Source organism: Varroa destructor, unplaced genomic scaffold (genome assembly GCF_002443255.2).
Source record: "Varroa destructor unplaced genomic scaffold, Vdes_3.0 BEIS01000007.1, whole genome shotgun sequence".
In the NCBI taxonomy this organism is placed as follows: Eukaryota; Metazoa; Arthropoda; class Arachnida; order Mesostigmata; family Varroidae; genus Varroa; species Varroa destructor.
In genome coordinates, this window is record NW_019211460.1 from 34,375,506 (window position 1) to 34,396,312 (window position 20,807).

Consider the following 20,807-nt stretch of genomic DNA (forward strand, 5'->3'; position numbering starts at 1 on the left):
TTTCGCTATCATATCCTAGGCAGATCCATAGATCGTTTCATATGGTACTTTTTCTTTTCATACGAGGCTTTTCTTAAACATCGTCATTTTTCCTTAAGCAACGAAATTAAATATGTGGATTTCCTAACTGGTTTCTTAAATACCCATACAATTATTATATATCACACAACTTCTGTGAAGTGAATCGTGATCTCTTCTCTGTTTTATATCTGTCATATTTGGTACACGTTTATCTTGTTTCCCCTCCTTAGTATATATGACTTTTAACGTAAACAGACCAAATGTACGTTAATCTTCTTCCTCGTTTATTTTGCGCATTATATCAATTAATGCATTGAGAACCACTGACTAGATTTTTGTTCCCGAGAGACAGATTGGACAGATGTTAAACGGCTCACGTCAAAGATTGCCGCTATACGATAATAGCATTTCACTGTTATTAATTAGCCGCATCTATAATTCGAGTAAGTATTTCAGTAATTAATTGGAATTAATGCTCTACTAGCAACATTCACAGTAAAATTGTTACAAAATCCATCCACCAATCGCTTAACCATGCGTCATCTCAATATTCAATTTTCGTCTTTCACACACATTGTGCTGTATATGTAAATAGGAATAACATTCTCAACGGCTTTTCTCTCTACATTTTTCACACTTTATATTCCTTCCGTCATCTCCCCGGCCCCATACCGACCATAAAGTCCTCTCCATTTGTCGTTTCCCTAATTCGATATTTCCGCAATATGTACATGTATCTCTCAGCGAGTTCTGCTCATATTGTGTCTTTCATTACTGTACAATGCTACATAATACACTCTTACAGAACAGACTGTACATCTACTTCGCCGTTCTTATTGTTCGTTCCGCTTTGATGTTTTTGCAGCACCATCCGCTTATCAGTTTTTGACCATTTTACCGCAATCGTAAATCAACATTGCTTCTTCTACTACATTACTGTCAAATTCAGACCTTTTCTATGATAACCTAATCATATTCATTCCCTTTCTCCTTTTGCTTCTTAGTTCCTGTTTGGTTATTTGAACTTTTCCAATTACTGACCGGTGAATGCGATTCAGAATGATTGATTGAGGTACCAGTAGAAGGAAAATCTGCGGGCACGACGAAGTGACGCATCCTTCGTTTTGTTCACCTGTGTTACCCGTTTTTCATCCCTGCTTTCCGCTTTCACTGAGAACGAAAACTTACCTGCGAAACTCTTATCTCTAATAATACTTATTTTCTTTCGAGTGTGACAGTTACACTTGTCTTTTTTTTTCTTTATTTTAACGTATTTTTTCCGGGTTTTCTTATTTCCTTACCGTATATCAGTCCATTGCATGTCATCTCTAACTCCTTACTCCGCCCTGTGCTGGGTAACCGATATCTGGCCGTTTCATTTCGTTTTCGAATAAATCGCTAGCTTGCTACTAGCTAATCAAATAGGCCTATTGTAGTAATCGGCTACTCTAATATGCTAATTCACTGGCGACAGTGCGAACTCTCCGAGTCCGATGGTTGCAACAGCTGCCTGTGGTTCAGTTACATCTGGGAGGCAGCGGCGGGGGAGACTATATATCACAAATGTCAACCTTGTGCATTGTTGGGCCAAACTGCCGACTGAGACTTTGTCGCCGTTTAAGCGACCGAAGATCTTGTATGCTCTCATAGATAGCGTACGCATTTTCCGAACTTTTTTCTGAACGGGGAATAGTTGAATACGGCGTAGAATTGACACTCTTTTTGCGCGAAGTTTGGCGTGAGTATGTGGCGTATGGGTTCATTTGGTATGCATTGTACGGGTTCATCTTCATGGTCATACCAGGCAGGACCTGTTGCCCACCCGGAATGTTGGTAAAACAGAAATCATAATCTGCGTTCACGGGCGGTGGAGGGTCTGTTCCCTTCTTTTTCGCATACATATAGACCCCAGTACCCGATAAAACTGCCACGATTACCAAGAGAAGGCAAACCAACGGTACTACCGTATACATAACCTCTGCTTCGGCAGCATTGATGCTTACGTCATCAGTCGTTTGGGGACTTTTGCTGGGATCGGGCACTCGGATCGACAGCACATCCGACGGTTCGGTCTTACCGAGATTCGTGTGAGCCACCATATATATCTGGTAGTATTCGTTCAAGTTCAATCCAGTTAACTGGTACGTACTTTGGCCTGGATGATCTATATATGTTTCCTTCCACACGCTCTGCTCGCCTTGTCGACTATAGATAGTGTAACCAGTTACTTTAGTCGAGGGTGAAGACCAGCGCAGGGTGGCCGATTGACCATCAAGAGTTTTTAGATGCAGCTGAGGTGGTGGCATATAGTCGCCATCCTCGGTATAGAACGACGTCTCCAAACTTGGTGGTGAATACCCGATACCATTAACAGCTTTGACAACGACGCCGTAAAGCGTGTATTTCATGAGCCCTCGTAGTGTGTATGTGCTCTGATCAGGACCCACCGTATGGAAAGAGTATGGCCGATTCGAGTCTTGACTAGCTGCCTTATAACCGACGAAGTAACCGGTCAGTTGCTCAGAATTCCATTCAGACTCTGGGGGAGGTATCCAGGATATGACGGCGTGATTAGGTCCTGTCGAGATGACCTGAACATTTGAAGGGGCTGCAGAAGGTTGTTCATCTTTCGTACGTACTGTAACGGTACGTGACTGTTCCGAAGGGCCAACATCGTTGTAAGCGATAATGTAAAGTTTGTATTCAGTCGCTGGGTGAAGCTTTGGAATCTGGACTGTAGTGGATGAACCGGCCACGCTTATATTGAACCTAAAGCAAGAAACAAATAAACTTACTTTCAAGTTTTTCATTTTACAATAGGTAAGCTTTTTGGAGAATTATATAAAATACAGGGCATGCATAAAGTTTGTTTTAACTAATCACCTATCCGAATCGCCTATATTTTTACTTGTTAAAATAAGGCCAAAGTTAAAGTCTTTTTATTTCAAAAGCGATACATCATACATAAGTGCGTTTAATTCACAGTTCCGTATTTCTATCTATTAGTACAAGAGTTTACGAAAGCTTTCGTTCAAAAGCGAAGAACTAATTGCATTAAAAAACGGATTTTTACTACGCAATAAAATTTTGTATTTTTTAAGCACCAGGGCACGAATAGAAGACTTAGACGTACTGAGTAGCGTTCGAAATATTTGATGTTTCTGATTTGACCTCACTTGAGATCACTATATTTGATATCATTAATATGTTAGAAGCTTAATGTTTATCTAGTAGATTCCTTCGGAAGTTTGTCATCGTACAGAATGTTTTGGTGAAATTTGGAAGTAAAAAAATAGAACTATTTTAAATGTATTGTTAAAAGCGCTGGAAAACCTGAATAAATGACTACGCAACGTTAAGACGTTAGATTGGCACTCAAATGGCCGCCAGGCATTTCTCTAATTTGCACGGGTGCTCTAGCTTTCTTAACCCTATTTTATTTGTTTAGAACAACTGATGCATCTCCAGTATGATAGAACATTTTCTTCTAAAAAATGGACAAGAAGCGCAAGGTATAATATAGATTACTTCGAGAGCTACAACTGAGCCGTAATTGATTTCAGTAGCATCGTGTCAACACTTCGAGATCTACCTGACGTCACTATTACTCTTCTAGCGTTTAGGGTCAAATAGTTATTACACAGTGTTTCCTTGTACAATAAGCAGATTGTAGCTTTGAAATAAGTGCCCTTTTTCTATTTGCCATGCACACTATTGAAATTACGATCAACCCTGATTGAAAATAACTGTAAAACGAAGCTTTACAGCAATAGTTTTTTTAAATTTACTTTATGGTATGTTGATAGTGTGCTGTATGCGCTACTAATGGTGCTAATTAATATCATCTAATAGTCCTATTAAATACCTACGTGTACTTTTGATTTCCGCTAAACTTACTTTGTTATATCTCTGTGCGACCAGAAACACACGTTATACCCAGTGACCACAACTCGCTTAGGAGTGGTCCAGGTCACGCGCGCACTACGACTCCAGATTCCAGACACTTCAATACCTTCCGGTACTTCAGGCGGTTCGCGCACCACTAAGCGTGCTTCGGCCTGATCTTCGCCGAATGAATTCTTCGCAACGCACATGTATCGACCAGCATGCTGAGCACCAGCATCTCGAATAATGAAATTCGAAAAGAGTTGCTCTTGCTCCTTATCGCCTAGTAGAATTTTATCCGAAGAACTTTCCGGCATGGTTTGGCCGTCATGGCGCCACTCAACGATGATCGGATAATCGCCAGCAGCCGAGCACGACATATTGACGGTGCCACCCCGTTCAACCTGCACAAGCGTTTGCGGAAGCTTGACGCGCGGCCGCACAAATACCCTAATTGTTGCCTGTTTAACCAGTGCAGACCCGATTGAGTTTGATGCCTCGCATGAAAATACACCTGCGTCAATTTTTTTAGCAGCGTTCACTATGAGTGCTCCATCTACAGTGATGTCATAGCGGCTTCTAATTAATAGCTGATTGCCTTTTGACCATCGATACGTCGGCGCCGGCGATCCCCCGGCATGGCAGGGAATCTTTAGTATTTGGCCCTCTTCGACATCCATATCGAATGGCTCTTGCATCCAAAACGGTGCGACATTCACTCGAAGGTGCGCCTTCACTGAGGCTTTACCTGCTAAATTTATCGCTTCACAGCGGTATTCACCGACATCATCTTCTGAAAGTGATTTAAACGTCAATGTGGATGTATGCTCAGCTTGTGTGATGACCGTCATGGCTGACGAGAATAAGCGCACACCGTTTTTTTGCCATTCGAAAGCAAGTGGCGAATCGCCGATGGCGACACTGCATGTAAGCCGATACTCTGTTCCTTTGACGAGGTCTTCTGGAATAACTAGCCGTGCAAGCTGGGGTGCCTTTGCGGCCGCCCCCGCTGCCACGCACAGGCCTACGAGCGTAGCAAAGGCGGCGATGGGCGACCCCATCGCGTACGGTTTAAGTTCAGCTTAATACGAGGCTAGCTGAAGTCTATGCCCTGTCTGCTGAGCGCTGCCGGTCAAATGTACTATCTTCTCCTAATGTCCGTGTTTCCTGTCCGCCTTTTTAATCCGAAAATGTCTGTGGATTTGTTTTGATGTTAGCTCGCCATCGTTCCATGGCTACACGCGGCGGCCTAAATCCCCGTTGTTCCGCGCGGAAAACCTCACTTTAGAGAATACACATACGCGTACATCAATATACAAAGATTTACACTCATACTAAGCATACACCCTGTTCAGTAATAGTAATGAGCATAATAGATAAACACACAAGAAGTAAATCCCTTCTCCTCTACTGCCACTTCCGTCGTACACAACAACGTCTACTGCACTGTATCGCCACGATATGTTGCTTCCATTATTGTTTCTTGCTTGTTTGCAGCTGAATGATGGCTCACAGTATTCGTGGCCTCTATGCAATCGAAGCGCAGTAACCGGTGGAGAGGTTACTGCTTCGACCGGCAGCAGCTCAACAATGAAAGATCTACATGAGCACTTCACTACAATACACTGCGTTGTAGCTGTGCAGCCATATTGCAACCGTTCTGTCCTATGGGTTTCTGTATTAGACACGGGCTCAAGCTAGGCATTTGGTGCCTGCTTGCCTTTCCGAGACGCAAATGGCTGGCTAGGACGGCTCAGCGTACAGAAAGCCAGCTTGCAGACGTCGTACACAGTTAGAATGGGTGTGAATGCCTATGCATATTGGTATGAATAATTTCTGTTCGGCGCCTGTCTCCGTATCAGTTTAGTGGAGATCGACTGTATAGTTAGGGCGCAGTAGTGTAACTATGAGAAGAGTGAGTCATTCATAAAGAAGAGAAAGGGCGGTGCCGATCGCGAAGCGAGGGTGACATTAGCATGGAGCCGATCCGATGCTACCCTGAACACGACTGGTGCCGCTCCACCGAAGCGAATGGTTCGCTGCTGTCGAAAGCAGCAGGCCTCTTACCTAGCGGGGCCCCGTAGACTGAGGACGAACAAGCGGCACGGATAAGAAGAAGTAGCGCGAAGGAAAGGGGGCAAGCAAACAATCACTTTAGAGAGGGCAAACGCGGGGCCGCCACAAATGCTAGAAAGAGTACTTCTCCTGTGGAAAATTGACTAATTACAAGTTCAGACTGTGTGAGAGGCAGACTCTGGAAATACCCACAGAAACGCTGCAAGAAGGGCCGGGAAAGTAAAACAGATCACCATCAGGGGAAAATACCGGTAGAGCCATATAGTCTAAATTCGGGCGCAAACCGCAGACAAATCTTATAGGCGTGTACTGCGTATTTTTTCCAAGCATACCTATGTCCTATGACTATTCTTGTATCTCTTAACTTCCAGAATAAATACGATAACCATTATCTGGAAGGAAAAATGACACAACTTGATAGTCAAAATATTCTCCAATTTTAATTTTCACACGTATAGAGCAATCCATCATACAACTAAGTTATAACTAAAACCAAGGAGACTCTGATAATGTATCTAAAACTGGCTTCAATATAACAAAAAAACTAGCCACCCACTACTTGTATTATCTATAAACAGGAGCTCACTAGCTCACAAACTTGTCTATATGAAACGCGTATACCTTGAATGCCCCTTGCACGAAGTTTGCTTTGAGCAATAAAAAATTAACGAGAGGCAATTGCTTCCAGTTACTCCTGATGATTCTACCAGTTGCTTATTTAGCCTATAAAATAAAAACGAAGGAAACATATAATAAAAAGAAATGTGGAATGCATCAACGGCATGGGCAATAATCTTCCCGTTCCCGTGTTCATTCGGTAATACAAATACGATCATCTGGTCGGAAGCAACTTCAAAAATACGCCAAAAAAAGGCAACAGCAAGCTACTAGATGTATTGACATACCTTTTTTCTTCATTACAAAGTTTACGCTTAAGCCTTAAATACAACATTAATAAGGTAACCTCTAGCACTGTTGGCACTGCTCACAAGATTTACTCGCTCCGCTTGGCTTTTCCCCGCCTTTCAAAGATTTTCGGTCTTACTCCTTAAATGACAACGCGGATCCTTTCAGATGTGTCCATCGCCCGTGAGTTGTCGTAAGCCGAGAATCCCCGTGTTAACCACGAAAGAGGTTTACAACCTGAAAACACAACTGTTTGACGCGGCGTGTAGGCCGCACCCTTGGCCTTGATCTATTTCAAGAAACTGTTAAGTCTGTTTTCTGCCAAAAAATGACCTCAGGCTTTCTTGTACTCTAATCGTTTTCAGAACATGTGGTTTTAGCACGACGGTCCACATAACAGATAACGTAACCGTATCAGGAAGATCGTTTCGGTGAACGACACTTCCAGCGGGGTGACGTCGAATGACCTCTTGGATCATGTGGCATAACTCTACTCGACTTTTTTTGTATGGAAGTACCTAAATGGCACGATGTACTGTGACAATCCACAAACAGTAGATAAACTTAACGAAAATAATTGTGCCACCATATCAGAGATAGGGCCACACGTATGTGAAAAAGCAGCAAAAAAATTTGCAGAAGCTAATAAATGATAAAAGAGTCCACTTTATTGATTTTATATGTAAACAAAAATTTAAATGTAGAAATATTGTGGTGAATAATGAGTTGTATAAACACATTTAATTGTTTTTCGTTAGCGTTATTATGAAGTTGCTCCTGTCTTTGTATATAGCTACATACGATTCAGTAAACTACATTTCATTTTTGAAATCACTGAATCAGTTTAATTTATTTACTTCATTTTAACAGAATGCTCTCAACAGGGACTGACACAAAACGTTGTTCTTACAGTTTATATAGACAATAGCTGTAGGTGATGTGCGTGTAATATGTGTGTGTCTTTATCAGTATTAATTTCCATCAGTTGAACTTACTTAACATGAACTCAAAGTTTACTTAAGAGCTATACCATTTTAATCTCAGAGAATGTCGATCTAGTGACTTTAAAAGGTAAGATCGAACTTTTATGTTTTTAAAGTAGGAAATTGTTAAAGGTTGAAGATTTCAATTTTTTTACTAGGTAAATAGTAATAACACGCTACATCACACTACCCCAAGCTGAAAACAAAATACTGCAAGATAGGTATTTCATTACAATTTCTAATAAAGCAACACTTTTATGATATCTAATATGCACGCGGACCTCAATATTATCTAAAACAAAATTATGTTTAAAATAAATCTTTAATAGTTTCTGTTTTTTAAATAGCTATTAACAGAGATTGGGAGCTCAGGCGATATTTCGGTTTTGCGAATGGCTGTTACAATCCTTTCAATTATTGAGAGGCCTGTTAATTAATAAATAATCACTCCATCGACTATACTATGTAAAACAAAATGGAAACCGCGGTTAAACGGCAACCCCTTTAGCAGATCTAGATTTTAGGGTAGGCTATCGTGTTAATTTACTACGAAATTTTCTATTTCAACTAATAATGTTCGCTAACTTGATTTAATGTAGAAAAAATACTCAATGTGCATCTCGAGCTGCTGCTAAAATCGCTGACTCATCTAGAAACTGTCGAAGCTTGTGGTTAGTTGCAACTTTAACTTTCCGTGAATGTATCACAACACTATGATGGTAAAATGTGCAATTCCTAGGTCTGAAGAAATTTAAAGCCTTTATTTAACTGGGGTAGTGCCGTTTTTCAAAAGTTTTATGCATTAATGCAAAGCCAGCAAGATCCTGTTAATTTCAGGCTTTCTCGAAGCGTAATCTGCACATTATTGTGAATTCAGCCCAATAGCCAAGCTGCGCTCTGGGTCAATCCGATTTCCGTAGAACACTAGGTGCTTACCAATTATGAGTATAATACTGTAAGTAAAGACAGCACTTTCGATTAATAATAGCCAAGGATCGCGTCGGCTTTGGGAGCATTTGAAACACTGCTTTGTTTCACCTGGCAGTCATCTGACTGATGACCATGTGTGGCTCGAATATTGTAAATGCTGACGACAAAATTTTAACAGACTTCTCGGCATAAATTAGAGTACCATATGTACACCCCGCTCTACTGTTTCTCGCATCATTCGCCTTCCGAAGGTGTGTATATACTGTTTATAACAGAACACAGATATTTTGATGAATTGTTTGCTGAAGGATTTGTCTATTAAAGTAGTTGTTATTGTTTTTTAAAGCCTGAAACCTTCACAACCGTTACAACAGTCTTGTTCACATTCTTTGATAGCGGCAGTTAGCGAGACGGCATTGTCACACTTAAGTTCCATGGATTTTTCCTCGATCACACACGGGTTCAAATTTAGGCTGCAAAGAGGCCATTAAATACAGGAAGTACCCACTTACTCAGCCACCTGAGCAACCATTTCATTAACCTGCTCATGGTCGCCGGTGAGCCATCAGAAGTAAAAATGTGTGGTCTACCGTTTGCAACAGTAGCCATACCTACGATGCCCCTAGTAATAGATAGATTTTCCTGAAAGCAGTGTGTCTTGTGACATGTTGTCTAACGCCGGAGAGGATACTAAGAGCGCGGACATCGGCTGAAAATTTGGTTCTACTGATAAAAGGGGCATTTGAATTGTTGTAACGTTAAGGATCGTCTCTGTGATTAATTTTCACATCTAACACAAATGCTGTGCATCTAATGCAAACGCTTTTGTCTTAAGGCATAATATTTGTACTTAATTATAGTAAATAATTTAAGCCATTATATTCTTGTCGTCTTAAATGCAGTACCAAAGGGTGAACCAAAACCTCAGGATAATAAAAATTGCACTTTTGCTCCCTTTTAATTAATCGTGAACCCCTACAGCAGATGTTCTGTCGTGTTTATCTTCGTTTTATATAAAAATCTGCTCCTGGTTCTTCAGTAGCCAGGTTCACAGTTGTAATCACGAGTAACCAAAACAGCTAAGAATCTTGGCAAGGATATGTCTAACGCAAGAGTATCCAAAAATAATTAATCTTTTATTGCAGCAGTAGATCCCTTGCCTCACCCTAAATGACTTATGGTCTTGTACAGGAAATGACAGGCGTTGTTCTCGTTCTAAGAATCGTGGGTACACACACGCCGTATAACTCCCCACAAAAAATTTATCCGAATGTATCTTCAGCACTCTGTAAATAAGAGCCATTGGTCTGTGTACCAAGACTTTTGGACATGCATGATTTCCGCGATGGTGCAGTTGCGATGTGTATATTTACTAAACTAAAAAGCAAAGATTCCGCGCTTGTTTCCTGCAGGGGCCAGTCGCCTGACACAACGGTACTACAAGACTCGAAACATGATCTCAAACGTTGAGGTAAGCTTTTCCCCATTTAGCTATGAATTAATGATCACAAACAATATATTTGGCGCTTTTAGACAAATTACTGGCTGTTTCTATAGCATCGTTGGCGTTGGCGTTATATTGGGTTTTAGCAGAGATACCGCTCAGACTAGGACTAAATCATTACACATAATATATATTAAAGTGACTGCGTTGTTTTTAATGAACAATCATTTGAACGCACGACGACCGAAGTATTTACAACGGGATTTAAAAATCTGTATGTTGTACTACTTTATTTACATCGAATCACCTTGGGCACAAGTATGACACTATCTAGATGAGGGTTCACTCACTTCAACAAACTGTTTTTGATGTGTGGTTCAATCAGTTGACGCAGATTTTTATTGATTGAGAACTCTACTATTGATAGCCATGTTTTTATTCGCACTATAAGCTTAACTAAACAAACGTGCGTTGTTAGATTGCATAGATAATTTAAACATCACACACGTATCTCAACTTCTACTTTAAGGCCTTTCGTTTTTTTATCAAAAGACATTTTACTTCACGAACCTTCCCTGATGAGCTTTATAATTGCGTAAGTACTAAGCAGAACCATGTAGATCTTATATTGGAAATTTTACAGATAGTTCAACACATTGATAGTTTCTAATATACAATGGATATTTCAGTCCAGATTTGACTGATAGAGACGAAGCTGAAACCTCCTACAGGTGTGGTCCCACTACGTGTGCCGCTGTTCTGCGGAACAGCAATCCAAGAATTACTATTATGAACGGTAGAAGCCAACGTACGATCTTTTATGCATTAAGCGCCATTAAGCAAACCGAAACAGAACCGATGGATACGAGTGAGCCGTACGTTGCGGGGATGGACATTTATGATCAGTTTATAGGAGAACCGATGGAGATTGATGGAGAATACAGTACCGACCAGATGGAACTTGACGAGCAATTTGTTATGCCATTTGCGCCTTTTACGGCCATCTCAGTCAAAAATTTTTGACCAGCCTCGTCCAGGGACTTACTACCTCAACCCATTTTTCTAATCTTCGAATTTTTCTCGGAAAACGTTTGCCTTCATACCATGTCTCGATTTGGCGTGTAGGGTATGCGACCTTAGCACTTGTGAGCCGCCCTTAGAGAACTGCACTGAAAATTACGTACGAAAAATAAATTCGACTGCTGAGCTGCTGTCGGTAAGAATGCCGCGCGAGTCACTCGCGTTGTCGGTAGGGATCCGAATCTATTTTCAAGTAGATTCGTACTTTCGTTATGCTTTTTTCCTGGTCATCTACTGAAGAAATTTGCCGATGAACACTGTTCTAATCACACTTCACCACATGCCTTGCATTTTGTGGGAACTGATCGAACAACACGTTTGACGATGCTGGTGGTAGCGTGCCCACTCTACTTGCATAGTATCTATTTCCCTGATTAGGATGCTGCTATAATAGGCTCATTTCAAAGGCAGCCAGGGCCGGTTCGTTACAGTTATTTTTATTACTATTATTTTCACGGGATCATAAAATATGCATAGAAGAGAAATTATATACAGGACCGTTATCAACCTAGCAGTAATATCAAACTTACATACATCTCTGTCCTATATTGCAGTATTACTGGTTTATACGTATGTAGGAATCGACTGAGATATCGGTTGTATATAGAGCAGTACGAGGATCACCTCTCTCTGCCGTTCCTTTGCCCTTTCCATTTCCAGCTTCGTTCTATTCACACTCCACCCCAACCCATCGCTTTTTCCGCGAATGGAGCAGGTGATCTCCGCCAAGAAATTTCTTGCTATATGGGGCCAGCGCGGCTATAGCTCACGCAGTTTGCATTGAGTCGTGAGGCGAGCGTATTGCGTCACGCCTGGCAGCATATCTATTGTTACGGTAGGAGAGATATTTACAGAACGCATAGAATAGAACGAAGGCAATAACAACAACTAGCTTTAGTAAACTACAATGGTGACCGGCTCGTGGCTGGTGACGCCCAAGCCTTATTCGGTTCACCAACTTTATTCACATTCACAGTGACATCATAGCAATCCAATGTTAAACGTCCCATGAATAACACCATAGGCGGCGTATCAGCGTTAACAACATAGCATCACATAAGAACAACAGCGATACCTCTACAGCCATAACGATGAAGGGGAATTCATGAGATCTCACCTCATACTTACGACGCACCCGACTTGTGTCTACAAAGCAGCTCTTGGGTCACCTTACGTGTTTTCTCGTTATGCGTTTTCTCATCATCATATCACTATCTGACAACATTCTTTCACATGTCACTATCTGACAATATTCGTTCATAAACAATAATTCGCGACAATGGATAACAGTCTTCGTTTTTTTCATCACCTAGTTGTGGCTTGCGCCCACAAGATGTCATGCATGTAACTGTGCCAAAATACGTGCCACCTAGAACGTTATCATGAAGACCGATGGACTGCTAATTAGCCGAGGAGCGCGCAGGCGGAACATTTTCTGGGTGGCTCAGTACCCGTTCGCATGGGGAGTAGCGAAAGCGCGTTGCGACTTTATATACCTTTTACACCAGATTTAATCATTTTCACCACATTTAATGAGGAGTCACTCAGCCAACCAGTTGATGAAAGCCAACGGAGTCTCTGCTCTCTTTAGCTTCGCGATTTATGCAACAACAAGACGGCAACTCAATCAGCGTTTACGGTTGCGTCAAGTCACGCACTACGATTCTAGCCATGCAGTAACGGTAGTAGTATTAGCAAATGTAGCGACTACTACACTTTTGGAAACGACGACGGCTGAAGACATCCTTTCTGTAACTGCTGTTTTGACTGTTAATGAAGATCAATCACCAATCACAGTCTGTACCAGGACCGTGTTGTTTCATTATTTCTTCTTGCTAAGAGTTCGTTGTTTTTCGGCATGTTCGACAACATGCTCTTTCACTTTGAGACCTTTACGCCGACGCACCTGTTAATGAGCGTAAAGAGTAACATTTAGATGCACTAGAAGCTGATATCAAGCATACTCATCTACAGCTATCTAGAATCCTATTGGAACAACTGCTCTGTCATGCCTTGATACCTGCTTTTGTGTCTCGATCTTATGCCGTGGTCAGGTAACTGACATATAGACATCGCGATTGGCAACCTCAAGCACCAGCCAAAAAATTTCTACAAATCAACTATTATTGATTAGGTGTATGTAATAATGTATTTAGCATAATGACTGTTAAATACATTATTCTACACCAATACTTTGCTATAATAACGTATTTGATATAGATACGCTCGTATGTATGCCCCGTTCCTCGTCAACAAGTCGGACACTGTTTGGACAATACGTCATAACGACCAACAGTTTGCGAACGCTGAAATTTTATCATGATAACGTACATTTAGATCCCACAGCTTCGCAAATAATTAGCGATCTTACAGTTACAGCGTAAATGGATGATTAAGATAATTTAGTTAGAGCATAAATGGATGATTAAGATAATTTAGTTACAGCATAAATGGATGATAAATGGATGATTAAGATAATTTATTATTATATAAAAGAAACTGCTACATGAATCAAAAATACACACCTGGTTCATGTACTTCATTGCACGGTTTTCCGAATCGGCTTTTTCTCCGAAATGTAGCAGCTCTTCTTCGGTGTTCGGCACCCAAAAAGGATCGACATCAATTAGCTCCCAGTGGCTGAAGAACAGTTGCGGCTGAGCTAAACCGCTTGTTTGTTTGCGCATTTCGTCGGCCAACCGGAAGCTTTCAATGACCGGTAACACTGCTCGGACTTCAAAGGATGAGCTACCCTCGATGAGGTCGCCAGATGTTACGCGGCCATGTCGTCGTGCAACAACGGAATACATTTTTCGCAAAGCCTCCGCCGTGACTCCTATTGTGCATTCATACATAGCAGCCATTAAGCGCTGTGGCTGAATCTGCAATCAAGCGGAAGCAGGTTGACTACGGTATAAAATCCAGTCAACAGAGATACCAATAAAGATATATACGAATAATATCTGGAATAATATCTGAATCAACGTAACGGTCCCTTAAATATTCTAACCTGAAAAGCTTTGCGACAAGCATCTTTGACTGTAGCCATAATTTGTCCTGATAGAGGTCCATATGGGGAGCTTGCGTCTTCGCTGCTACTGACAATCTCCCATTCTGAAACCACAAATGCCACACCGCGCAACGGTTCCTCGCATAATGGCCCCGCTAGAGTGGCAAGCTGAAACCCAGACACGACGTTGCTCTCCAACAACTGCCGCTCACCCAGGCTTTTATCGACAGTTTCCCAATAGCTAACCTGAAAATTGATTTGGAAACACGAATTAACTGTGTGTACTGTAAAGAGCAAACTATGCTAAACTGCAAAAACCACAGTTCCTACAACGCTATCCCGATTTATTGCAAACTTCCACATTTTATATGGTTGTACGACAAAACCAATCAGCGAAAATTATTTTCAAAATTGATCTCTTGATATCTTTTCTACAGTTTTTAACTATTTACATTGTGTGCGCAGCCCTAAAAAAAATTAATTTTTTTATCTGTTGAATATTCGCTAGTCTACCCAATAACGAAGATTGGTATTTTTAAACTTACTGGGAAATCTTTGACGGCATTAATGAGCACATTCGGTCCACATTTTTTCGGGCCAAAACTCCAGATTTGTTCGACATCAAAATTTTTCCACAGGTCGATATCAGATTCACCAAACGTCTTTTGAAGCTTTTCCCGAAACATTTTCACTCTCTCTGTAAGCTGGCAGCCAATTTCTGAGTTATTTTCTCGCTCTTTTTTCTTAGCTTGATCAAACTTTTTCAATAAAGATGTCTCCAAATCCAGCAGGGATGCTATTGTTTCTGGAAGAGGCAGCGCCTTGATAGTGAGGAAACTCTGTTTGGAAGCTGTGAATAAAGTTACGCTTCGGTCGGGATTAATTGTCTTATCTCCATCATCCTCTTTAATTGTTAGCCTATTTGAAATATCAATCACCTCATTAACCATGTCGGTTTTTGGAGGTTCGACGACAGTCTCGCGGAAGGCAACAATAGGTTCAGAGACTGTCACGTCGATTTTGGCAAATCGCTCCTTTAGATCTAACAGGCAACGTTCAAGATGTACTTCTCCCGCCGTTATCAGAACGTGCTCCCCGGTTTCCTGTAGAATCACCTGTACGCACGGATCAGCTTGGTTGAGTAATTTCATGCCGTGAATAAGTTTAGGCATATCTTGAAGATTCTTCGGCTCAAGCGCTACCCTCAAAATAGGAGCAACGGGCGACGTTAGGTCAGTAAATGCTGGACACATCACGCTGCTACTCAGGGTCGCGTACTTTGCAACGTGTTGCTCTAACAGTCCACCAATACCAAGAATGTTTCCAGCAGGTACTTCGTTTATGGCCGCGAGTTCTTTTCCCATAAGCAGATACAGTCGATCAATTGTTATGCGAGTTACATGCTCGTCAGCTTGGAGGTCTTTCAGTGTCCGCTTTTGGTCCACTTGGAGTGTGGGATTCTGTTACAACAAATTAAGATTTTCGTTACCTTTCACCGTATTGTTTACAAATTGCTGGTCTCCTAGAAATTGTTGATTGTTAAATCACGGAAGATAATGATCCAACAAAATGCAGGTCAGCATTCTTTATTTTACGATTGCATAAATAAAGCTAAAAGATACCTTAGTCAAGAAAGTTCGTGGATCGTGCTTTGGTCCCAGGACGTAAAGCTCAGTTCCTATTCTCAGTGTTCCACTGAAGACTCTGGCAAAGCCCACAAAAACTGTTGTGTTTTCGTTCTCCTCGAGAGACTCTGTTAGATGGCTTTTAGTTTCTTCATCTAACTTTTCATCTAATGGTTTTTCGCAATCTGAAACTTATTGAAAATTCAATAACACTATAACTGCGAGGAATATAAATTCGCTCATTTATTACAGCAAGAAAACTCCCTGGTTGTTCATATATATATATATATATATATATATATATATATATATATATACTTAAAGAGAGAACAACCGAAACGTCTATTTCATTCAAATTTCAGAACGGAGCCTAAAATTTCATTTCCAGATTATTCAAGCACCTTGTTTAGTCGACTCATCATTTTGCTCTATTTTCTGTGATTTGAGTTCAAGCCTTCGTTTTGCCTCAGTACGTCTCTCGGCCATTTCTTGAGTCGTCAGCTGTATGGGCCTGTATTCCGGCAATGAGGCTTTATCGACAGCGAACATCTTTGACACAAACAAAATCACTGGAGCATTTGTGGATGGGTCACCGACGCGCAAAGCTGAAAGTAAGACGAAGCAATACATAAGAAGTTAAGTATCAGAGGTACTATTGCGCGCAGGTCAGCCTACTCAGAGAGCTTGAACTCTATAAGAACTGTGATTCCCATTTACAACTATTTACGATCAGAATTGTAGAATAAACTATGCATACAATTGAGTTTGAACCAGGGACTCACCATTTTTCATAGTAACAGAGTCTTCAGGAAGATCTTGAGTATCGTTAAGGTTAAGAATTTGATTCACTCGCTGCTCTGGCATTTCGCCGGGTGGTGAAACACATTGGCACACCATACTGAGTACGGTTCGCGACAAAGGAAGCCATGCACTCATCATGGCACGAACTTTTACGCGAGGATCAGTCTGGCGTAAATCTCGAGCTTGCAGCTTTACTCCTAATGAAGTGCACATCTTCTCTAATGCCTCGTTGTCCCTAACGAGAGGCGAGGTGAATAGATATTATGTTATGGTGCTACAATTATATTTGCCTTACTCATTATTTAATAAGAGAAGTGTCTGTAGATATAACAGACGAAGGGCCTTCAGTGACCATAGCACTAAGACCTTGTTTTAAGAAGCGTTGTTATTACGGTTTATCTCCTCTAGCAGAATATCCTAAACCATAAACAAAATTACTACAAATTACTGATTTTTTTTATAGCGATAGGGACTAAGAGAAAAACACAGCTATATACCGTTAACTCACCTTTTAATGCAGATAGCTTCATAGGCATCAAATATGGGTTGGAGAACTAGCTGCACAAACAGTGGTTTTTTGGCTTTAGCCTGGGCACCTTTTTGGATTTTCCTTGCTTTCATATTAAGACAAAAGTCGCCCCAAAGTGTTCGTCGCAACATTTCGTATCGAGTACGCAATTTTACCGAGTAAATTCTAGCAAAGTCCTCAATTGAAAAGCCCCAGCCGTCCATGGCAGAGGTAAACACAACGTTACCACTGGCAGGATCGAAGTATAATGTAGAATCATCAATATCGTCAAGACGGGCATCCCAGTCGTATATCTGCGACAAGAAAACCATTGGTCCTTTTATTATTTGTAGATGTTAAAATATTCCACGAGTTATAATATTCACGATTTACTACATTAATTTTCTTATAAGCTCGAAGGTTTAGAATTCAATACTGAACTTCATTTGTAATCTAGTCTGGGGCACCTACCTCTGACTCGCTGGTTACACAATTTCCTTGATCTTTAACTTCTGTATCGTCCTGACGTAAGCCAATTCTCTCAAGAGCCGTTTTGGTAAACATTTCGCCGGTAACAGCGTTCACCTGTTCGAGAACCTGTTGTAGCCGTACATATGCGTCAAGTGGGGTCATTTGTTTCTCGAGGATCAATCGATCAATCTTGTTTAATACTAGAACGGGACGTAGTTGCTCACGGTAAATCAACTCCAAGGCTACCTTTGTTTGGGCACAAACTCCTGTTTTGTTAAAACAACAATGATATAACAAAAAGTAAAATTAGCACCTATATGTGCGCTCTAACAATTTTGAACCAATCATACAATCAAAATTAGGATTTAGTAAAACAGTAATATTATCACTGAAGATGTTGTTAGTTTTTAAGTGTGCCGCTCTACATTATAACTGTAAGCTTATTTTAGTAGACTATGCGCTCGTATTTATCGCTTCGAAATAAATAGATCATGACAGAGTGCGACTGACCTTCAATAACATCAACAACTACAATTGCGGCATCGCAAAGTCGGATAGCCGTTGTTACTTCGGAGGTGAAGTCTACATGTCCTGGTGAGTCAATGAGATTGACGAGATACTCCTTTTTGCTGCCTGTTTCCAGGGCAAAGTGCAGAGAAATGGCGGACGACTTCATGGTAATTCCACGTTCCTGTTCATCCCACCTCGAATCCAGATAACGGACCTTTTTCAGAGAATTCAAGTTATTTGCGAACAGAACAATATGATAATTCTTTGATTCGCTCTTGAAGAAAAGTCGCAAACGTAACATAGGGCTTAAAGCGAACTTCTTTCGATACAGCCTACAAACCCATGGATGTCTCTATGGGTTAAATTAATCTATCTTTCATGAATGTACGAAGTCTATTTCAATTATTAAACGAGTAAATTGGGAAAAAATGATTACTGCTCGCTATAATATATACGAAATCTACACTTGGGATAGATTTTAAAAGTGCACCACTAGAAGAAACAAACCTTCCCTGCCATCCTCTGAGAAATGATTCCATTGCTGGCAACCAGTGAATCTGCCAACGTAGTCTTCCCTGTTCAGTCCAATAGAAACAGACTTTTTTAGCTTTTTAGAATGCGATGTTTCGTTTAATTTCTGCAGATTAATTATATCTGTAATAACCCTTAACAAAAGACATCTTGAATACTCTCATATCTTCGTCTACATTGACACACGGAATAATGTAGAAAAAAATTAATTATGTCATCGAATTCTTTGTGCTTAATAAATCACCTTATTAAAGGGTGGCATATTATCCAGTATTTTTCCTCTATTCTCAATAATTTTCAGTTAAATTGATGTTTTTTTAACTAGTCACTATAGCAACGAGTAAGACGTTATCAGAATATTGAAACTGCACAAATTACCTAGTATCTATTTAAATACACAATTGTGCAGAGACTTTATAACTGAAAATGTCTGATAAAATAAAAACGGACGTAAAAATATAACAGATAAAAAAAAGACGTAAAAACTAAAAAGCGGTTCAGCCTTTTCTCCTATCGCATCTTGAAAAATAACTTAATTTATACAAATGACATGATTTTTTTCTTTAATTAAATTCTAACTTGATATATTCTCCTAAATTCCCCGAACTTACCGTGATCGACGTGGGCCAGAATGCAAACATTTCGAATATTTTCAGTTTTCTTTTGAAGCTGCTCTAACAGTTGGAGTGGCGTTTTCTGTCGCGACATGTCTAAGCAGTTGCTTCTTATTAAATATCACAGACGATTGCGGGAATACTGTGGCCCAAAACAACAATCAGGTAACAACAATAAAGAGACACTTTATAACGGAGTCTACACTACGCACACTATATCGAACAACAACAAGGCACAAATAAACGTAATTTAGCACCGGCACGTGGTATGTACTCATACCCTGGCACTGAACGCTACTCTCGAAAGCCGCAAGACCCTAAAAATTGCATCCCTAAGTCAACTCCTGTGTTTTGCCATTCGCTGATCACCTGAGAGAGGGCGTTTCGGTTCTATGGCGGGTCATTTTAAAATAGGGAGACAACAAAAAAGAAGTTCCCATTCACATAAATCAAGGCTTTGATCATAGCAATTAAAGTTCGTCTTTAGATGCCTTCTGTTAACAGATCTCGTGACATTTTTTGATTGCATTCCCTCCTCCGCTATGGGTTTTGCTAGTTTTTAACTGACTCTGATCAGCTAAAGGTATTCTAGTAAATTATTTGGAAGAAATGCTTCTTTATAAAATAAACCGTTTTTCAAGCTGACTTTTACCCAGTGGAGTATTTACGACACGGAATGAACTATAATTACCACAGCGTCTTATTGAATCGTACAGGGTAGGAGAGTGAGCCATCATTTAGGCCGATATACATCTTCTTTCCGAATTAAATACATAAATGATTTTAATACATTGTAGCAAAAAATATATACAGTCACATCACCTCTTTGTATGACTAATCAGCATACTAGCTTGTTTTAGATTAGGACTTCTGTTATTTTTAAACATGACGAAAACGAGAAGCAGTGAAACATGAAAAGCGCTTTTTAAAATTTCTTCTTTTTTTTAGTCGATAGATATCTATTTCTTATATTTAGCCGACTCTATCCCTGATATATATACATACATATCTGTGACTGTCTCTCTATCCGTCCGAAAATACGGTCCATTCATTATCGACACACCCATATTTGATGTAAAGCGTAAATTACATACACAGCAGAGCTGATGCAAAAAATATATCTTCCGACTGGAACAATCCTACTATGAGGCACAGAAACCTGAAAAAGGGGTGTTTGCTTTGCCGCGACAGGAACATAGATACGTGTACTGTCCTGTTTGGCAGTTGATAGCACTCTATAGGCAAAAAGAACTACCCAGTGTACGACACAGTGTAGCATTTTCTATAAAGATTGCAACTTCCAGCAAAATAAAGTAGTGAGTTTCAGTGAAGCAGAGAAAAATAAATTTATTTGGGTGGTTCAGAACTATCCTATCTTGACCAAACGTTGTACTACTCAGTCATCGGTGAAT

General features: G+C 40.4%; 2 protein-coding genes and 1 long non-coding RNA gene across 4 annotated transcripts; 1 reads left to right on the plus strand and 2 right to left on the minus strand.

Annotated features, from left to right (window-relative positions):
- Positions 1–284: 284 nt before the first annotated feature.
- Positions 285–6,068, minus strand: LOC111253920 (cell adhesion molecule Dscam1-like). The gene is made up of 2 exons (XM_022814164.2): positions 3,919–6,068; positions 285–2,790 (listed from the first exon to the last, which is right to left on the minus strand). Exons 1-2 carry the CDS (start codon positions 4,965–4,967, stop codon positions 1,572–1,574), a joined length of 2,268 nt encoding a protein of 755 aa, XP_022669899.1. The 5' UTR covers positions 4,968–6,068; the 3' UTR covers positions 285–1,571.
- A 2,480-nt stretch (positions 6,069–8,548) lies between these two features.
- LOC147754626 (uncharacterized) lies at positions 8,549–12,690 on the plus strand. The gene is made up of 2 exons (XR_015317834.1): positions 8,549–9,052; positions 10,214–12,690. It is a non-coding gene; the product is annotated as an uncharacterized LOC147754626 (long non-coding RNA).
- LOC111253918 (elongation factor-like GTPase 1) lies at positions 12,219–19,741 on the minus strand. Of its 2 annotated transcripts, none has more exons than XM_022814160.2 (12): positions 19,393–19,741; positions 18,758–18,825; positions 18,251–18,464; positions 17,741–18,006; positions 17,270–17,583; positions 16,743–16,996; positions 16,362–16,565; positions 15,958–16,151; positions 14,881–15,795; positions 14,336–14,581; positions 13,851–14,207; positions 12,219–13,231 (listed from the first exon to the last, which is right to left on the minus strand). In XM_022814160.2, exons 1-12 carry the CDS (start codon positions 19,487–19,489, stop codon positions 13,148–13,150), a joined length of 3,213 nt encoding a protein of 1,070 aa, XP_022669895.1. In that variant the 5' UTR covers positions 19,490–19,741; the 3' UTR covers positions 12,219–13,147. The 2 variants fall into 2 exon arrangements, with proteins under 2 accessions (XP_022669895.1, XP_022669897.1); XM_022814162.2 differs by having other exon boundaries at positions 15,958–16,145; positions 19,393–19,740.
- Positions 19,742–20,807: the final 1,066 nt, after the last annotated feature.

Bases quoted from the DNA above. Each gene is read 5' to 3' on its own strand.
- LOC111253920 (XM_022814164.2), bottom strand. From the start codon at position 4,967: ATGGGGTCGCCCATCGCCGCCTTTGCTACGCTCGTAGGCCTGTGCGTG. The intron at 2,791-3,918 runs GTAAGTTTAGCG...TTCTTGCTTTAG, and splicing joins TCGCACAGAGATATAACAAA to GTTCAATATAAGCGTGGCCG.
- LOC111253918 (XM_022814160.2), bottom strand. From the start codon at position 19,489: ATGTCGCGACAGAAAACGCCACTCCAACTGTTAGAGCAGCTTCAAAAG. The intron at 18,465-18,757 runs GTTTGTTTCTTC...TCTCTGAAAAAG, and splicing joins CTCAGAGGATGGCAGGGAAG to GTCCGTTATCTGGATTCGAG. The intron at 17,584-17,740 runs GTAGGTGCCCCA...TTCTTGTCGCAG, and splicing joins GTGTAACCAGCGAGTCAGAG to ATATACGACTGGGATGCCCG.